General features: G+C 41.1%; 2 protein-coding genes across 3 annotated transcripts in view; one reads left to right on the top strand and one right to left on the bottom strand.

The window, feature by feature from the left end:
- The window catches only part of chtf18 (CTF18, chromosome transmission fidelity factor 18 homolog (S. cerevisiae)), a 41,029-nt gene extending 36,192 nt beyond the window's left edge, over nucleotides 1-4,837 (top strand). Inside the window, exons 19-21 of one of the 2 annotated variants that reach the window (XM_039775872.1) lie at nucleotides 3,607-3,723; nucleotides 4,133-4,196; nucleotides 4,522-4,837. In XM_039775872.1, coding sequence (XP_039631806.1) covers nucleotides 3,607-3,723; nucleotides 4,133-4,196; nucleotides 4,522-4,661 — 321 coding nt within the window. In that variant the 3' untranslated portion in view covers nucleotides 4,662-4,837. The remainder of the gene's footprint in view (nucleotides 1-3,606; nucleotides 3,724-4,132; nucleotides 4,197-4,521) is intronic. The other variant, XM_039775873.1, reaches the window with a different exon arrangement.
- Nucleotides 4,278-7,803, bottom strand: LOC120543043 (guanine nucleotide-binding protein G(I)/G(S)/G(O) subunit gamma-13-like). The gene is made up of 4 exons (XM_039775875.1): nucleotides 7,654-7,803; nucleotides 6,751-6,876; nucleotides 4,924-5,083; nucleotides 4,278-4,655 (listed from the first exon to the last, which is right to left on the bottom strand). Exons 2-3 carry the CDS (start codon nucleotides 6,846-6,848, stop codon nucleotides 4,978-4,980), a joined length of 204 nt encoding a protein of 67 aa, XP_039631809.1. The 5' UTR covers nucleotides 6,849-6,876; nucleotides 7,654-7,803; the 3' UTR covers nucleotides 4,278-4,655; nucleotides 4,924-4,977.
- Nucleotides 7,804-17,006: the final 9,203 nt, after the last annotated feature.

Here is a 17,006-nt window from a genome sequence, read left to right as displayed (position 1 = left end):
AACAAGACAAACTTTTTTTTATAAAGGCACTCGGCCGAATGCTCATTTGATTTAACATTAGGAATATGGGTGAGTCCGTTTTGATAAGCCACATGAAAGGAAGTAAACATTGAGCAAAAGGTCCAAAACAATTCTTAACACAATTACTAGATTCCTTGCTCTTCCTCAGTATTCAGTTATCGTCGCATGTGACTGCCGCACGCGTAAGCTGTTCAAGTGGCAGTGGATTAGCTGGCAGTAGCGCTAGTGAGAACTCTAGTCAGGCTAGTGATACTACAACCCCAATTCCAATGAAGTTGGGACATGGTGTAAAACATAAATAAAAACAGAATACAATGATTTGCAAATCCTTTTCAACCTATATTCAATTGAATACACTACAAAGACAAGGTATCTAATGTTCAAACTGATAAACTTTATTGTTGTTTTGCAAATCTTCACTCATTTTGAATTTGATGCCTGCAACATGTTCCAAAAAAGCTGGGACGGGGCATGTTTACCACTGTGTTATATCACCTTTCCTTTTAACAACACTCAATAAGCGTTTGGGAACTGAGGACACTAATTGTTGAAGCTTTGTAGGTGGAATTCTTTCCCATTCTTGCTTGATGTACAACTTCACTTGCTCAACAGTCCGGGGTCTCCGTTGCCGTATTTTTTGCTTCATAATGTGCCACACATTTTCAATGGGAGACAGGTGTGGACTGCAGGCAGGCCAGTCTAGTACCCGCACTCTTTTACTACGAAGCCACGCTGTTGTAACACATGCAGAATGTGGCTTCGCATTGTCCTGCTGAAATAAGCAGCGACGTCCCTGAAAAAGACGTTGCTTGGATGGCAGCATATGTTTCTCTAAAACCTGTATGTACCTTTCAGCATTAATGGTGTCTTCACAGATGTGCAAGTTACCCATGCCATGGGCACTAACACGCCCCCATACCATCACTGATGCTGGTTTTTGAACTTTGCGCTGATAACAATCCGGATGGTCCTTTTCCTGTTTGGCCCGGAGGACATGACCTCCTTGATTTCTAAAAACAGTTTAAAATGTGGACTCGTCAGACCTCCGCACATTTTTCCACTTTGCATCAGTCCATCACAGATGAGCTCGGGCCCAGAAAAGCCGGCGGCATTTCCGGGTGTTGTTGATATATGGCTTTCGCTTTGCATGGTAGAGTTTTAACTTGCACTTGTAGATGTAGTGACGAATTGTGTTAACTGACAATGGTTTTCTGAAGTATTCCTGAGCCCACTTGGTAATATCCTTTACAGAATGATGTCGGTTTTTAATGCAGTGCCACCTGAGGGATCGAAGGTCACGGGCATCCAGTGTTGGTGTTCGGCCTTGCCGCTTACGTGCAGAGATTTCTCCAGATTCTCTGAATCTTTTGATATTATGCACAGTAGATGACGAAATCCCTAGATTCCTTGCAATTGTACGTTGAGAAACATTGTTCTTAAACTGCTGGACTATTTGCCCATGCAGTTAGTTGTTCACAAAGTAGTGAACCTCACCCCATCCTTTCTTGTGAACGACTGAGCCTTTTGGGGATGCTCCTTTTATACCCAATCATGACAAACACCTGTTTCCAATTAACCTGTTCACCTATGGAATGTTCAAACCAGGTGTTTTTTTGAACATTCCTCAACTTTCCCAGTCTTTTGCTGCCCCTGTCCCAGCTTTTTTGAAACGCGTTGCAGGCATCAAATTCAAAATGAGTGAAGATTTGCAAAACAACAATTTATCAGTTTGAACATTCGATATCTTGTCTTCGTAGTGTATTCAATTGAATATCAGTTGAAAGGGATTTGCAAATCATTGTATTCTGTTTTTATTTACATTTTACACAACGTCCCAACTTCATTGGAATTGGGGTTGTATATCCCCTTACTACTTTTCATATGTGATTAATACCCAGAGGATTTCAGATATTCACTTTTAAATTTGATGGACAAGCATTAGTCATGGTGAAGGCCTTGTTAAACTTTTGCAGGAAATGTTCCCCAATAGTCAGAGCATACTGTTGAGAGCCATACAAGTGTATATGGATGCCTTTCCCAAGGCATACTTTGTAGTTTTCATCCACAGCAATTTACTGCCTAAAATATGCCAAAATATATATATATATATATATAAAATATATTTTTTTATCATCATGTTATTTGCCTAATATGAGTCAGTCGCTGCCACCCCAACACAGTAAAGTTTCTGTATTTTAACGTGTGCTTTTAAAGTATTCCATTTGTAAATGGCACTTGAACAAAATATGTTTTTTTCCATGATTTCTTTACATCTTTTGCTTGTACATTTCAAGATATTGGTATGAGCCAGTTCTGTGCACACCACGTGTATAATGGCACAGTCATTGTCCTGAAACTGATACATATATTTTAAGAAAGTAACAATACTGTTACAAAAACTGACATGGAAGCTTGTGCTACTTACTGTACCAATAGTAACAGTGCAGTAAGTGGTCAGCAATTTAAAATAGGCCACATGTTTAAGTTCATATGTGTTCTTAGGTTCATGTAGTTTTGCCTTGGATATTCTGATCTAGAATGTAAAGTAGTCCTGGATTCTTGTGCTCTTTGATAATGGAAAAGTCATAAAATGTTAAGAATTTGAAATGTACTAAAGTGTGCAAACCCTGATTTTATTAACATTGATGTTTTTTTTTTAAACAAAAGACCCCCTTCATTTCAAATGCAACCAACAGTAAGCAATAGCATAAGTGAACAGTGTGAGAATCGTTAAAAACAAAAAAAAAGTTTTATGCAAATGAGGAAGCCAATGGTGTGCCTTTTTTTCAGCAAGCTGTGCAGAAGGAGCCATCTGTTTTTGAAAGACCCTCCACTAATCGGGAGGGCGCTGAAATGATACACACTGCCTGTGTGCTTATCCGTTCTATGGGGATAACCAGTCTGGTCGATTTGAAGTTGGTCTACTGGGATGCTTTTGTGAGCAGCAGCTGACCCTCTGTGTACCTGCTGTAGTTGTTATCCACATGGTTCATTCCACACTGTCTGTCTTGGCGACCTGTTAATGAGGCCTGTGGAGACAGTTGCTGGGAAGCATCAGGCTGCACTGGTGCTTAGGGAAACATCTTTGTGAAATGTTGTGCATAAACAAGTGCCTGCAAATAATCTAAGGAGGAGTTTGGGTGGAAAGGAGCCTGGCAGCCTGGCACAGACTTGCCTAACTAAGAGCTGATTCACCCTCAATGAGAACTCCTTTGTGTAATCATCTTGTCAAACAGTAATTACTCTTATGTTGTACCATCAAGTGTGTTCTATGGTAAGCACCCCAGGGAAACATAACAGTGCTTGCATTTCCTGCCTCCTGCGTGGTGAAAGAGGAATATGGCTCTTCACTGAAGGATTTGAAGTGGGCAGGCAGTATTAATAAAGACTTGATGGGGAGGTCTCTCTGAAAGAATAATGGGGCAATGTGCTGCTCTACCCAAGGACTGTGGCTGTAGGTCTGAACTACACTATTGGCACACCTCAGACTTGCCCAGGTTTGCAGCTTTGGCCTTTTGAAAGTCTGTATTTTACTTCATTATCTATGACTGGGCTTAGGGTGCATTTTTATTTTGTACTGTGCAGAATCAAGATGAGAATCTACAGGTGGACAGTAGCAAAGAGGAGAGCACAAAAGTGTCTGTAAAGAACCACCAACAGAGGCTGGAAAATATTGTGAAACAAACCAGTATTCAAGACAAGGTAGGTAATCTGTTCAAAGATGGTGTCGAGATTTGCAGCATGGACAGACTGTTCATGCAGAGCGCTCTGAGTTTTAAAGCACAAGACCCTAACATTCCACAACAGACAGTGGCACAGAGACATGCGCGGACAAGGCCAGATGCCAACCTCTGTATGCTTTGCCTAGGGATTTCTAAGGATAATCCTTAACAGAGAGAAATCAGGTTAATGGAAGCTACAGCTTTGGCTTTATGGTGTCAGCAGATCCGCTTTGTGCCTGTTAGCTAGGAGTCTCCCTAAGCTCTTAGATGTTCACTTAGCACCCAGTAGAGGGGAACAAAACTGACAAGTTAAATTGTAAAGCTTTAGTACTGAAAGGATAATAAGATGCGGTCAACTTGGTCGTGACACTTGAATTTTGTTTTTACAGCCAGCAGTGGACTTCTTTGGGCGGTGCGTGATAAAGGAAAAGTTGTCATCTACCTCCACTACAGGTACTCGGTGCACGTGTGTAGATCTCATGGCTTTTTTTTGTTTTGTTTTTTTATATTACAGAAGGAACAAACCAACACAGGTTAAAAAGTAAATTAAGAAATATATAAATTTAATGGGGTTGTAACCAAGCCTGTTTTTTCCTGGCCTAGCCAGCTTTGTGTAGACAAATCAACAGATGCATTTCTTTAAATTTGATTCTTTTGAAAGGATTATAGAAGGTATTGGGGGATTGAGGTATGGAAACCTATGTCTTGCATGTCCCAAATTTGAAATCTTCTGCGATGTGTATTTTTCTCCTTGCCCCATATGTTTCTGTAAATTCAGTTTTTTCTTCAGAACCTGCAGCGGAATCAGCAGAGCAGCAAATTGGCAAAGCAGTAGGCAACAGTGATGTCTGGTTCCGGTTCAACGAGGGTGTGTCCAATGCAGTGAGGCGCAATGTGTACATCCGTGATCTTCTGTAGAATAAGAAGAAAGAGCAATTAGACATGTCAAGAAGCTGCTACGCCTGTGACACTTTGTTGCTAATGAGGAACATTGAGTAGAAAACCTTTATTCCTACAGATCTCTTGTTGAAGCACGCAAATACATTAAAGGAAAAATAGCCAGTTCTGCCCTTGTGTGTGGGCTTGTCTCTGGATTGCTGGTGTACATGTCTGGTATATATGAACAAACACATTTACATTTGCGTTTTTATATTAAGGAGCTGACTCACTACTTTCTCACCTTTTATACTACAAAAGGTTGATATGTTCAGTGCCACACCCACTCGCTTTCCTACTAAAGAATAGAACACTTCCCCTTCTCCACCCAGGGATTATTCTTCATGAGCTCTTGGTTCAGGAATGGATCTTGTGGCACACGCTCTTCAATCCACTTCACCAGGCTGGGGACAGACAAGAAATAGAAACATGGTGTCACCTGATTTGGTCAAGAAGCCATCTGCATAAGAAATGCCATGAGTAAGCCAGAGACTACAGGGAGCAACAGTAACCTACAACAAGCTGTGACGAGCGTGGCGGATGTGGGGGAACTAAGGGTTGTCTCTTGGGGGTGTGGTCACACTTAGGTTGTCACAGTAATGAGACCCCGGGGACAAGGCCCACGGAAAGCCTTCTTGTGTGTCTGCTCATGACTTTCAAAAGGATTAATTATAAAAAGTCATTCGAGCAGTAGAGATGATAACGGAACAGAGAACGATGATGGGTAGGTAAAACTCCATCCATCTTAAAATTTTAAAGTCGTTTATTATTTAACATTTAAACTTGAAGATTGTCACAAAGATATACAATGGGGGGAGGGAGGAGGAGGAATTGACGTAATCCTTTAAGAATAACCCTGCTTGAACATGTCCATGGCCACATCAGTCAACATTAATTTTATATGGGGCCTTTCAGACTGACCTCAAATCACAGGGAACCAGGGCAGTAAAAAAAATAACACTGCCAAGCGGTTGTAAAGCTGTCTATATTATGAACTGCACATTTCATATTGATAGCTGCCATATTAGGTTTCCAAAGTGGAGGAGTGCCTTGAACAGCCCGACCCCTGAAGACAAAAGCATGGAGGTGTCTGGCAGTCTCATACAGTAGCTAAGGTAACTGCTGTAAAAAAGAAAAGATGGAGTGCAGCATTGGACTGGCATATTGACCAGTCTGCAGTGCCATTCCCAGTAAGACTCAGCACTATGATAACTAAGAGAGTGCAACAGTAAATTGGCTGCCATGTCTGAAAGTCAGTGGGAGTGGGGTTGCTGCACTTCAGTCCCCATTTAGCACCTTTTACTAATTTTTAGGGGGTTATGATTAAATCAGGAGTTGCCTTAGCTGAAGAGTGAAGAATCCACTCACTAAATCTTTTTATAGCAAAAATGATTGCACCTGCTTAAAAAACAATTAGGACAGCAAATCTGGAAAGGTCTTTGCAAGATAAGGGTATAAAGCATTGAACACTGTTTAGAATGTCAGAAATGGAGGATTGGTAGGAATAATTAATTTCTGAAGAGGGATGTCACATCCACAGATTTTGCATAATGTCTTTCAAAGTAAGAATAACTAAAAGGAGATGGGCCATTAAATCTGACAAAAGTGTAGGAAGTGCATGTTAATGTCCAGAAGTTGTCAGAGTGAGCACTTTCCAAGGGTACTTCAAGAATAGTGAAAATGGGAGGAACGTTAAATCAGGAGAAGTTCAGGCTAAGCAGTGAAGCACTCAGCTGTTTACATCAACTGTTCCTTTTATGGTGCCTTTCACACCAAAGACCCGGGAATTTGTCCTGTCTAACAAAAGGCAGTGCTGCAGCATTCTTAAAACATTTTTGGCACAAGAAGGAAAATTTAACAGAAAAATACATGTAAAAGATAAAGGTGTCTCTTCAATTAATCTTTTTATAGTACCTTTCGCAAAAGTATTTTGCAAAGTATAGCTACCAACAGGAATAAGGCTGTCAACTAAAAGCATAGTGAGGTCTCTTCGGTTCACCTTTACCTATTAACTTTTGTGGTAATCGTTTGGAATGAGAGGATTAACTAACAGACTTGCTGAGGTACTTACTCTGGGATGGTCTTGGAAGACATCTCTCTCTTGAAGGCTAGCTGATACTCTAGGCTTTCCACCTCCTTCTTCATCTGTGGCACATCCATCTCATCCATGGTCTCCGTTTCAGCCAGCTTGAAAACTCTGGAAATGAGCAAAACGGGTCCTTTAGTAAATATGCTTAGGCTGTTCTGGAAGAGCTTGTGTCCAATTCGGACTTGTGACGGAGTGGTCAGGCGAGTCTCTATGGCCGTGGTGACATCCACAGAACTGGAGATGCGCCCCGACGCTCAGAGGTGCTGGAGCATCTGCGGTACTCTCAGCTCGGTGTGCCCTTTGTGCTTTCGCTGTGTGAGAGCTGCTTTGCATGCTGTCAGCAATAATTAGCATTGGAAATCTGAGAGAATGCCATCTCCAGATGGAAATTCAAATAATTAAAATAGAAGCGAGCCTACTGCCGGTGGCTGCTCTGATCACTGCAACTCTCATCGAAAACTTAGCATGAAGAAATCTTGTATCTATAGCTGAGGAATCCTGGTATTTACGATTCAAAGATACGGGGAAAGGAATCGCACATCGTTTTAGGGTGACCCTAACCTAACGGTCGGTGTGTCCCCTTCGGTGTAGACACATGTCACTTGAGAGCACTGATGCTGGCTGGGGGCTGGGGGGGGGTCACGTGGTTCTTTTTGACTTCTCACACAAGAAGTCCCTCCTCTTGCATGTGATAGAGGCAAGATTTTATTTTCTTTAGACAAGACCCCAAATTCTCCTCGACATACTTTCGTCGCCCGCTTTTCTTGTGCCAACCCGGCTGCGACACGCGGGGTTGTGAGTGCTCATCCAGAGGCATAGCTCTCATCAGTCTCATTCGGCGCTCCCCATCTCAACCCACCTCCCACCCTGCGCAAAAACCCCTACCTGAAAGTGACTTTTTATGCTTCTTCTGGTTCTTCTTTTTTTTTCTTCTTCCTCCTCCTCCTCCGCCTGCTGTCCTGCCGAGTGCTTGCGCTGCTCGGATTCGTTGCCTTTTATGTAAAATCCGGTCGCTGTGCGGTGGGGAGGAGGAGAAGGAGGAGGCTGTGGTGACAGAGAGGCGATCCCGCAGGTATTGGGTGGGTGACGTCATCTGGGACCCCTCCGGGAGCGTCTAAAACAAGTATGCAAATGCCGGGTAGGTCATTACCAGTTCTCTCTGCCCTACGAACTGGACAATGACCCTTCTCTCGCGCTCTCTCTCCGCTCACTGTAGTGGTCGTACTGTTAAGGTTTGTCAGCTTAGTTTAAAACCCCTCTCCGAAAACCCTCTCTTCTATCTGAACAGCCTAAACAATGCCTTACAGCTTTGCTCACTGGACAAGGACCCTTTTTCAAAGTGTTAAACGGACCTCCTGGGCCTATGGAGGAATATTTTGACGAAAATATTTCTGTATACACCAATTGTGACACATGTAAATGTCACTTGGAGTTACAGCCTTAACGGTGGCTTTTGGTTTTTAATTACCGGACAACTTTACTAACCATCTGAAATTATCTGGATTGCCCACCTCCCCATCCCCAAGTAACCCCTTTTGTGGAGTCTGTTACACAGCGAGTGGTCTTTTGGATGGATGTCTTTCTGTTAACTGGAAACAAAGGGTTGACTTGTTGGACACTGCGGCTGCTCTCTTATACTTTATGGGGACCTTATACTGTCTCATATGGGCAGAGGACAGTGAAGTTCTAAATTGCTATAGCATAATAATCTTGCCTTTAAAACTTTTGTCTTACTTACCCGAAGAAAAATCTCAGGAAGTATTTGCCATGAAAGATCTTATAAAGAAGGTCGTTTTTACCTTACTGACCGGATAGTTGCACCTTATTGTTACCTGGTCTATGGTCACTCTGGAACTGTACGTTATTTTTCCTCAAGTCAACAAAAGTTGTGTTGTGCAGCCATCTGAACTGGACAGAGTCTCATCACTGCAATCCAATTTACAAAACACTATAGAATTGTGCTTATCTGTTAGTGTCATCTGTGGCCTCTTCTCCCAATAAATTTGATTTCCTGATCTCCTGATGGTATAACGCATTGCTATGCTTTCTGGACAGTCAGGATCGTTGGAAGATTCGCGCAGGAGGCGGAGCCTAATCGGGAGGCGCCGAGCTCCAGGCGGGAGCTATTCCTATCGGGGCGCACTTCCCCACACCTGCTCAGTTACCTGAACGTCTTTGTGAGGGGAGAAGAAATAAGAAAATTCGGGGAACAAAAAACCCTCGCAGACACTCCGAGAATGTGCACATTCTAAGCTGCCTTGATCCCGCTAGCCATCCTGATCATAGTGCCACCGTGGCATCCAAATCCCCGACAGCAACCTTTCATTGGATTTGCGCAGTTGAACATTTACTGATCTTGCTCACTAGGGGGGTCGTCCCGTTTGTGTTTGGCCCAGTCCACATTTGTTGCTATCACAGTTTGACCCTCTTTTTTATTTGTGCGACTAATGGATTGACATTAAGCGGATATTGCGCATGAATGGGTGGACAGCGCTCGTGGGCAGCAGTAATGCACTTTGGTGGCAATGGCAAGGCTTAATGGACGCCGCGACTCAAAGGACAGAAAGTCCCGATTGTGGTTCTGGATGACAAGTTGTTTTGTTTGATTGCCCAGGAGCGAATGTTTGCACCACCCAGATATCCAGTAGCTAATGGATAGCTAAAGTGCCTGACTGCACTTTAAGGCTGTGTGATGACAGAAGTGGCGAACCATTGCTGGAGAGCCAACCATCGCCGAGGAAAGCAGTCTTATATAGCGCCTTTCATGCGGGAATTTGTTCCGAGCTGTTTCACAAATAAAATGCAATTTATATGCAATTCATCCATAACACTGGATGAGAATTCCGACCGGGTAATTACTAGTGTTTTGTGTGCAAATTCTCCCAGGGTGCGTGTAAATATGTCATAGTGGACTTCAGTTCCCCGTAACCTAGCAAAAAACGAACTGGTTTAAATGATTGGGGACTGTCCTGATGTGACGGAGTGTGCTACACTAAGAATCACGGTGTCAAAGTGGTTCTTCAGGGCGGTGCCATAACAGAAGCATTGGTGGTTGCCTAAGGAGCCATCCATTGGAATGGACCTCTATTTATGTACTGTATTTAGATCCGTAGCAAGCTCTATAAACAACCATGGATAGGTAGCAGATTTGTAAAATACTAATGCGTTCGTGATTTTAAAATGACTCATGTTGCATACAATGGCGCAAGTTGAGTTCAGGTTTTCTCATATGATAAATCACCAAAAAATGTTTACAGAAGCATGGTTACTTTTTACATCTAATTTAACTTTGAATAATCATTTTTGCCGATATTGGGTTGCTTTTTTCTAGTTACAACATAAATCTCTCCGATGTCACATTAATACAAGATGTTGAAACAAAACTACTGAACTATTTTCTTTAAACAGAAGCGTAATCAACCTCGGAGCTTACTGTAATTATTCATCAGTTTTATGTTAAGTTTACTCAGAATTAACACTTTTTTAATTCTCAAAACATAATATTCCAATTTTCAGTTGAATTAAGTTGATTCGACTTAAAATAAAGACGTTTTGTGCACGTGACTATCCTATTTTACATAAGGTTTCCTATTGTTCATTAAGTCCCGCCCCTTTTGTTGCATTGTGGTCCGAGTGATCCCCACACCTTTCTGAATGCCATCAGTTTTGTGTAGTTGTGAAAGTTGATGTATGATGCTTTTTTTCTTCTTTCTTAATACACCTGACGCCCACCCTACGTCACAAATGAACTTTTTTTCTTTGCTTCTAATACAACATGGCAGCTTGAAGAAGGATTTTATTTTTCATAAAGCTTTGGGCAAGACTCTGCCTTCCTTTTTTTAAACATAAATTCAATATGTTTTTGGGTCTGTGATTCACATTTGTGATGAAGCCTCTGACAGTGTGGTCGAATATGATGCCAAAGGCAGAGGAGAGACCAGGGAACCATACATTTGCAGCAGAACGTAAAGAGATTTATTGAGAATGTGCAGGTGACTATTTGCGCTGCAAACAAAAGGATTTATAGAAGGCTGTTAGGCGTACAATGAAGGAAGGTCAGTGTTTGAAGTGGAGATATATACATCTCGTTTTTGCAGTAGTAGCGCTGCTGCCTCACAATAAGGACAACGAGGTTCACATCCCGGGTCCTCCCTGTGTGGAGTTTGCATGTTCTCCTCACGTCTTTCCAAAGACATGCAGGTTAAGTAGATTAGTGTCTGCCCTGCGATGGACTTGGCGCCCTGTCCAGAGTTTGATCCTGCCGTGCGTCCTATACTGGCTGACAGAGCCGGACCGACGTTTACAATCAGCGGGAGCTTTCTCGGAGGCCTGGAGGGCATTCAGAGCAACCAGTGAAATAAACTAATGGTGAAATTATATAATGTTATTATACTGGGAAACGAGCAGGTGTTATTGCTCTGTAGTGGGCACACATCATTTCGATTTAACGTTGGAGGGTTTCTTGTTTTTGTTCAAGTCAGGTTTTGACTTCGCGTGCGTCCCGCGCTGTGACAGTTAAACAGGAGCGCAATGAGAGGTGCGTACGTCTGGTGCTTTTGTGATTGTGATTTACATAGGAAGATTGTTTAAAAGTTTATAATCTAATTTGAATTATATTTGGATGCTGTACGGGTTTTGGTATTGGTTACTGTGTATTTATTTTGCTTTGTGGGTGTGTGTGCGTGCCCTGCAGTGGGCTGGCGCCCTGCCCGGGGTTTGTTTCCTGCCTTGCGTCCTGTGTTGGCTGGGATTGGCTCCAGCAGACCCCCGTGACCCTGTAGTTAGGATATAACGGGTTGGATAATGGATAGATGGATGGATGTTTTTGTTTCCGATTTTAACGAAGTGTAGCGTATGGTCACATTTTAACCCTTTTTCCCGTTTTTTCCTCGGAGTGACTGAATATGCTACACGAAATGTTTAATTTTATTTTTTATTACTGAAACACGCATGAGAGTGGAATGATTTAAGTCTTCATGTGTACATGTTGTTCTTTATTTCATAAGTATGTTAATGAACGTGTCTTGTTTTTACTTTATTTTAATATTTTTAAGTGTGTCTCTCGCGCTCTGACAGTTAAACCTTAGCGCTATGATGAGAGAGTGACTGAATAGGATACACGAAATGTTTAATATAGTTTTTTATTTACTAACTGCATTCTTTAAAAAAATACTTGATGAATTCTGTGGCACTGAAACGTTTTTGGAGTCTTTTGTTTATTGAAGAAATTCAAAATGGCCTTTTTTGACCAACACTTCAAACTTAGTGGAAGAATATTCAGCATTCCTATCCAGACACTGACAGCGGCTCGGCTGTGGAGATTCAAGACTCACAATTGAAACTGCAAATATAATCAATACACTGTGGATTCTACTGACAATTACTTTTTGTGGTTCAGTGCTTTTTGCACATTTGTTTCCATATAATTATTATACAACTACATGGTTTATTTATTTATGAAGTGTTGCTCCACACTTTATCAGAGGTTCTCTTGAGACTATTATTTAAGAGTGAAATGTATGTGTAAATGCTGAATCTACTGTCTCCTCATTCAGACAAAATGGCGTTTGTTGGTTTTTTGAGTCTGTGCCTGCTCAAGGAAATTGATGCCTGGGTTAGATTTGGTATTCCTGGCCTGAATAAGCTTCCCAGTCTGGCCCTGCTAAATGAGATGGGCTTTAGCATCCTTCATGACTGTGGTCTGAATAAAGCAGGATAAAAAATGACATGACATATTTACACTGGTGCAGCCAAAAGGGCTCTAAAAGTGGATGAGGTTGTGGTGGTGATTATATATGAGGGAGAGGACATTTGGGTTTGTCACAGACAAGTAGTGTCCAAGGCCACACTGTGCCCATGTAGAGACGATCAGACACAATGCATGCTTTGGGAGTGACACTGGGTACAAGGAGGGTGGACTAATATGAAAGGATTATTGAAAAAGATTCACTTGATTTGTCTTATGATTTAATTTTGAAAGGTGAGGATCTAGCAGGGAATGGTAGGAGCTCAAAGTAACCCTTTTTGATAAGCATGATTATTAGTCTGGCAAAGAAGAGGATATGGAATGGCAGGCATATTCTGATAAAGCAAAACACGACCAAAGATGCAAAGAGGTTACAAAAGAGTTTGGAAAAGAAGCTGTGGGGATTTAAAGTTGCTGGTTTGTGGATATTGGGGAAAAGGGGACAGGGCAATTACTGGGAATTGTTCTATAATTAAAGATAAATGTACGGTAAATGGATGTTGGCCATATATTTTGGCAAAAAGAATGATTTGAGGTATGTAAAGAAAATGTGGCAGTATGTACTCTTTTCAACAAGAATATATTTGTTGTACTGTCTAATGGAAAAAAAATTCTGTAATATCAGATGTAATTCTTTTGTGAGTGACAATGTAAGTGGGGGGAGATTTGAACAAGAAAAAGTTGTTTGTCACTTTGTATTTTTTACTGCTTAAAACAAATGTATTTTATGAAAAAAAAGAATAAGTGCACTTTTAAAAATACGGGTTCTTTAATGGCACCATATGGTTCTATACTGGGCTGTGTGGGTCCTTGTGGAACTGTTGCTTGACAAATCACCATTTAATTCTGGGACAGGTTCTTTGCATTTGAAGTTGGTTCTTTATACTTTCAAACCTTTCTAATACATAGTGTCACAGATGGCCAGGGCCCTTGCCTGGCCAGGACGCCTCTTTGCAGAGGAGATGGGGAGCAAGCATGAACAAGCATGGGCTGAACAGTACCTCCCCCAGGACGCCAGATGGCAGCCCCCATGAGTTGCAGTGATGCCTCGGATTCCTGCAGGGCTTTATGGGAGATGGAGTTGTCTGCAGCCCGGTTGGGAGCCAGCAGACAGTACTCGGGGAGTTGGAGTTGGGAGGAAGAGGATGGAGCTTGTGTGTGGGGAGGAGTGGAGGCAACAGAAGAGCTGGAAGGAAAGAAGGGACTGAGTAATTTGTGGTTATTAAGGCATTGTATGGTGCTGTTAAGCAAGAATATAATTAAACGTATGTTCAGTGGGTACGGAAAGTATTCAGACCCCTTTCAGTTTTTCACTCTTTGTTATATTGCAGCCATTTGCTAAAATCATTTAAATTAATTTTTTTCCTCATTAATTTACACACAGCACCCCATATTGACAGACAAAAAAAAAGAATTTTTGAAATTGTTGCAGATTTATTAAAAAAGAAAAACTGAAATATCACATGGTCTTAAGTATTCAGACCCTTTGCTCAGTATTTTTCGTAGAAGCCTCCTTTTGAGCTAATACAGCCATGAGTCTTCTTGGGAAAGATGCAACAAGTTTTTCACACCTGGATTTGGGGATCCTCTGCCATTCCTCCTTGCAGATCCTCTCCAGTTCTGTCAGGTTGGATGGTAAACGTTGGTGGAAAGCCATTTTTAGGTCTCTTCAGACCTCTTGAGGTCCTTAGCACTCTGGAGAAGGTTTTTAAAAATTGGTATATTTGGCTCACCCCTTATCTGAGTTCCGATGCGACTTGCAACATTTGAGATCCAAGCCGTTCCTTTTGCGTTTCTCCATTCATAGCACAGGCAGATGAAGTGACCTGCTCAGGGTCACCCGATGTCAGTAGAGGGATATGAAACCACAGTCTCAAAGTTTGTCCAAACGCCACATTGTCCTGCTTTGTCCACACATTACGAACCTTTCCAGAGCCCAACGAATCGATTTTCATATAAAGAGCATCGGTTCTTGTCAAGCAATGGATGTGCAAGAGATGGCACGAGCCATCAAGTGCCACTGCAGAGCCCTTATTGAGTGTTCGTGACCGTGGCCAGGGCCGGGGTTGGTCCCCGTATTGTCCTCGATTCTGCCGACGTGTAGTCCAGTTAGCTGCTCACCTAAAAGTGAATTGGAAGACGGTAAGGAAAAAAAAAACATTTATTGGGAGCGGAAGATGCAGCTAACCAGGAAGGTACATTACGAAATGTCTCCCTTCACTTAAAAAATAAAAGCAGGAGTGGTCTCCTCTAGACTTTCTCGTTCTCAGATATGGGGATGGATATTCGAGGAGTACACTGCAAGACAATGATTATATTTTTATATTACACACGTTAAAGAACCATCAACAACAAATCAAATCAAATTAATAATATATAGAACAATTATTATAAAAGTAAAAATTTTAATAAATCGGACACTGCAGCTACATGAATAAAAGATAAAGTACCACTTCCGGTTAACAGAAATAACCCAAAAGTTGATCGAAGTCTACGTTTTGTACCTAATACCTACATGCAAAACTTGGTTGACCTAAGTGAAAACGTACTCAAGTTATCATGTTCTCACAGACAGACACACGGACATCATTCCAAAAAATTGTATTTTCGAACTCAGGTAGGTCATCAAAATCTCGAAATGGAATTTTCGGAGGATTCCAAAATGTCAGGGAGGTTTAAAACGTCGAGATTAATCGAAATCGAATTTTTGGCCGATTGCAATACTTTCCTCTATACTTCGTATAGGAGAAAGTAAACTGCTTAATCCGGTTGTGTTAATCAGGTTTCACGTCGATGTGGTTATTTAGTAATTTTCAAAACGTCAGCAATGTTAAACTTTAACACAAATCACTGTGGTTAGTTCGAGGAGAATCATCGGGTTTAATTACACTAAATCAATATTGGGATGTTCGGTTTATTTAAATTGCTTTAATAAATAGTGTGACGTGTCTTGCCACTGCATGGGCTGCAGGGAGTGGAAGCAGCGCTGAGGTGGAGTCTTGGGGGATCACATTTTGTGAGGGCTCGGGCACCTCCCTAGAGTGAGAGGTGAGTGACATAAATCAGGGTTAATTAACGGTGTGTGGAGGAAAGGGGAGGGGGTGGTCGGAAGTGATAGTTGTTGCTGAAGCGAGAGGAAGACAGCATCAGGTTGAGAAAGGAGCGAACAGACAAGAAGTAGATAGGACGAAAGCGGGTTATTTTTGTTATTTTGGAGGTGTTCCCGTGACCAAGACAACGGGCGGCGGTAGGGCACTGTTTATATCGTGGCATATCCAATAAAAAGCCAGTCGGCGTTTGGAAGACTCCCCCGGACAAGCGGCTCCACAGTGTGTTTATTCGACGGGACATCGCAATATGTTCACTGGCATTACTTAACTTTTTGGAGTTACACCGACTTAAATTTGTTAGATGTCCCACTAACACAATTAAGTTACGTTGAAACAAAGCAATCAGAACATATTCCTTCAACAGGAACATCATCTGTCTCTGGGTCTGTTGTCATTTTTCACTTATTTTATGTTAATCTTACTCAAAATGAACACTTTTCCAGTGTTCCCCTCTGATAAACTATATCAGATCACTCAAAAATGTGGTATTCCTATTATTCATCTACACAGTTAAATAATGAAATTTTATGTAGATGACTAGCCCACATTTGCATAAAGGACCGCCCCATTTCCGCTCCAAGGCGTCTCCACACTTTTGCATACTTTTGTAAGCTAAAGACTTTCATTAAATTGATTTTTTAACTTCCCAGATGTCATGGGTTTTGTGGGATGGTAGAAGACGAATTAATATACTTTTTTTGATAAATGGAGCCCACTCTATCCTATCTGTATAGGCATCTTCTTCTTTGTTTCCAATACAGCAATATAATTAATGTTAAGATTAATTGCCTGCAGGTTAAGATTAATTGCATGAAAAATGCAATTAGTCAAAATATAACTTCTTCGGAAATGAGTGAAGTACGTCACGCTTAACCAACCTTTGGTGTTCTAAACATTTATTAAACCACAACACTGTCCTCAATTTTCATATGTAGTGAAATAAAGTTCATTTGGATTGACTTAAGAAAAATATGCATCCTCAACTAAAATAAATGTTTAAGAAACACGTAATTTAAATTTAATGAAATTGATTTAGTTACTTTAACTCTACACAAAGACATTCATTTAATTTACATTTACTATGCTATGTTTTCAGAACACACAATGAATAAATCAACTTAAATAGAATGCTTAATTTTAAAATTACCCAAACTAATTGTGTTGAACGGCTGTCTATAACTGAATTAAGTTCCTTGAACAAATCATTTTTTGAGTGACAGTTTTTAAGATGTACTATTATTTATATTAAAATAAAATTTGAGTACAATGGGTTTAAGACAATCCAACTCCTTTCTTTACTTACAGGTATTTAATGGTCTAAACATTACTATAATAAATAACAACTCTTCATGTATATTAAGTATGCATACAAGTAATTCAGG

The sequence above is a fragment of the Polypterus senegalus genome, chromosome 13, assembly GCF_016835505.1.
Source record: "Polypterus senegalus isolate Bchr_013 chromosome 13, ASM1683550v1, whole genome shotgun sequence".
In the NCBI taxonomy this organism is placed as follows: domain Eukaryota; kingdom Metazoa; phylum Chordata; class Cladistia; order Polypteriformes; family Polypteridae; genus Polypterus; species Polypterus senegalus.
Note: the sequence above shows the minus strand (reverse complement) of the source record. Positions and strands in the feature narration are given on the sequence as shown.

What these genes read in the sequence shown, in the direction of transcription:
- LOC120543043 (XM_039775875.1), bottom strand. Translation starts at nt 6,848, where the DNA reads ATGGATGAGATGGATGTGCCACAGATGAAGAAGGAGGTGGAAAGCCTA. An exon ending in TCTTCCAAGACCATCCCAGA is followed by an intron (nt 5,084 to 6,750) that starts GTAAGTACCTCA and finishes GTCTGTCCCCAG; the next exon opens with CCTGGTGAAGTGGATTGAAG.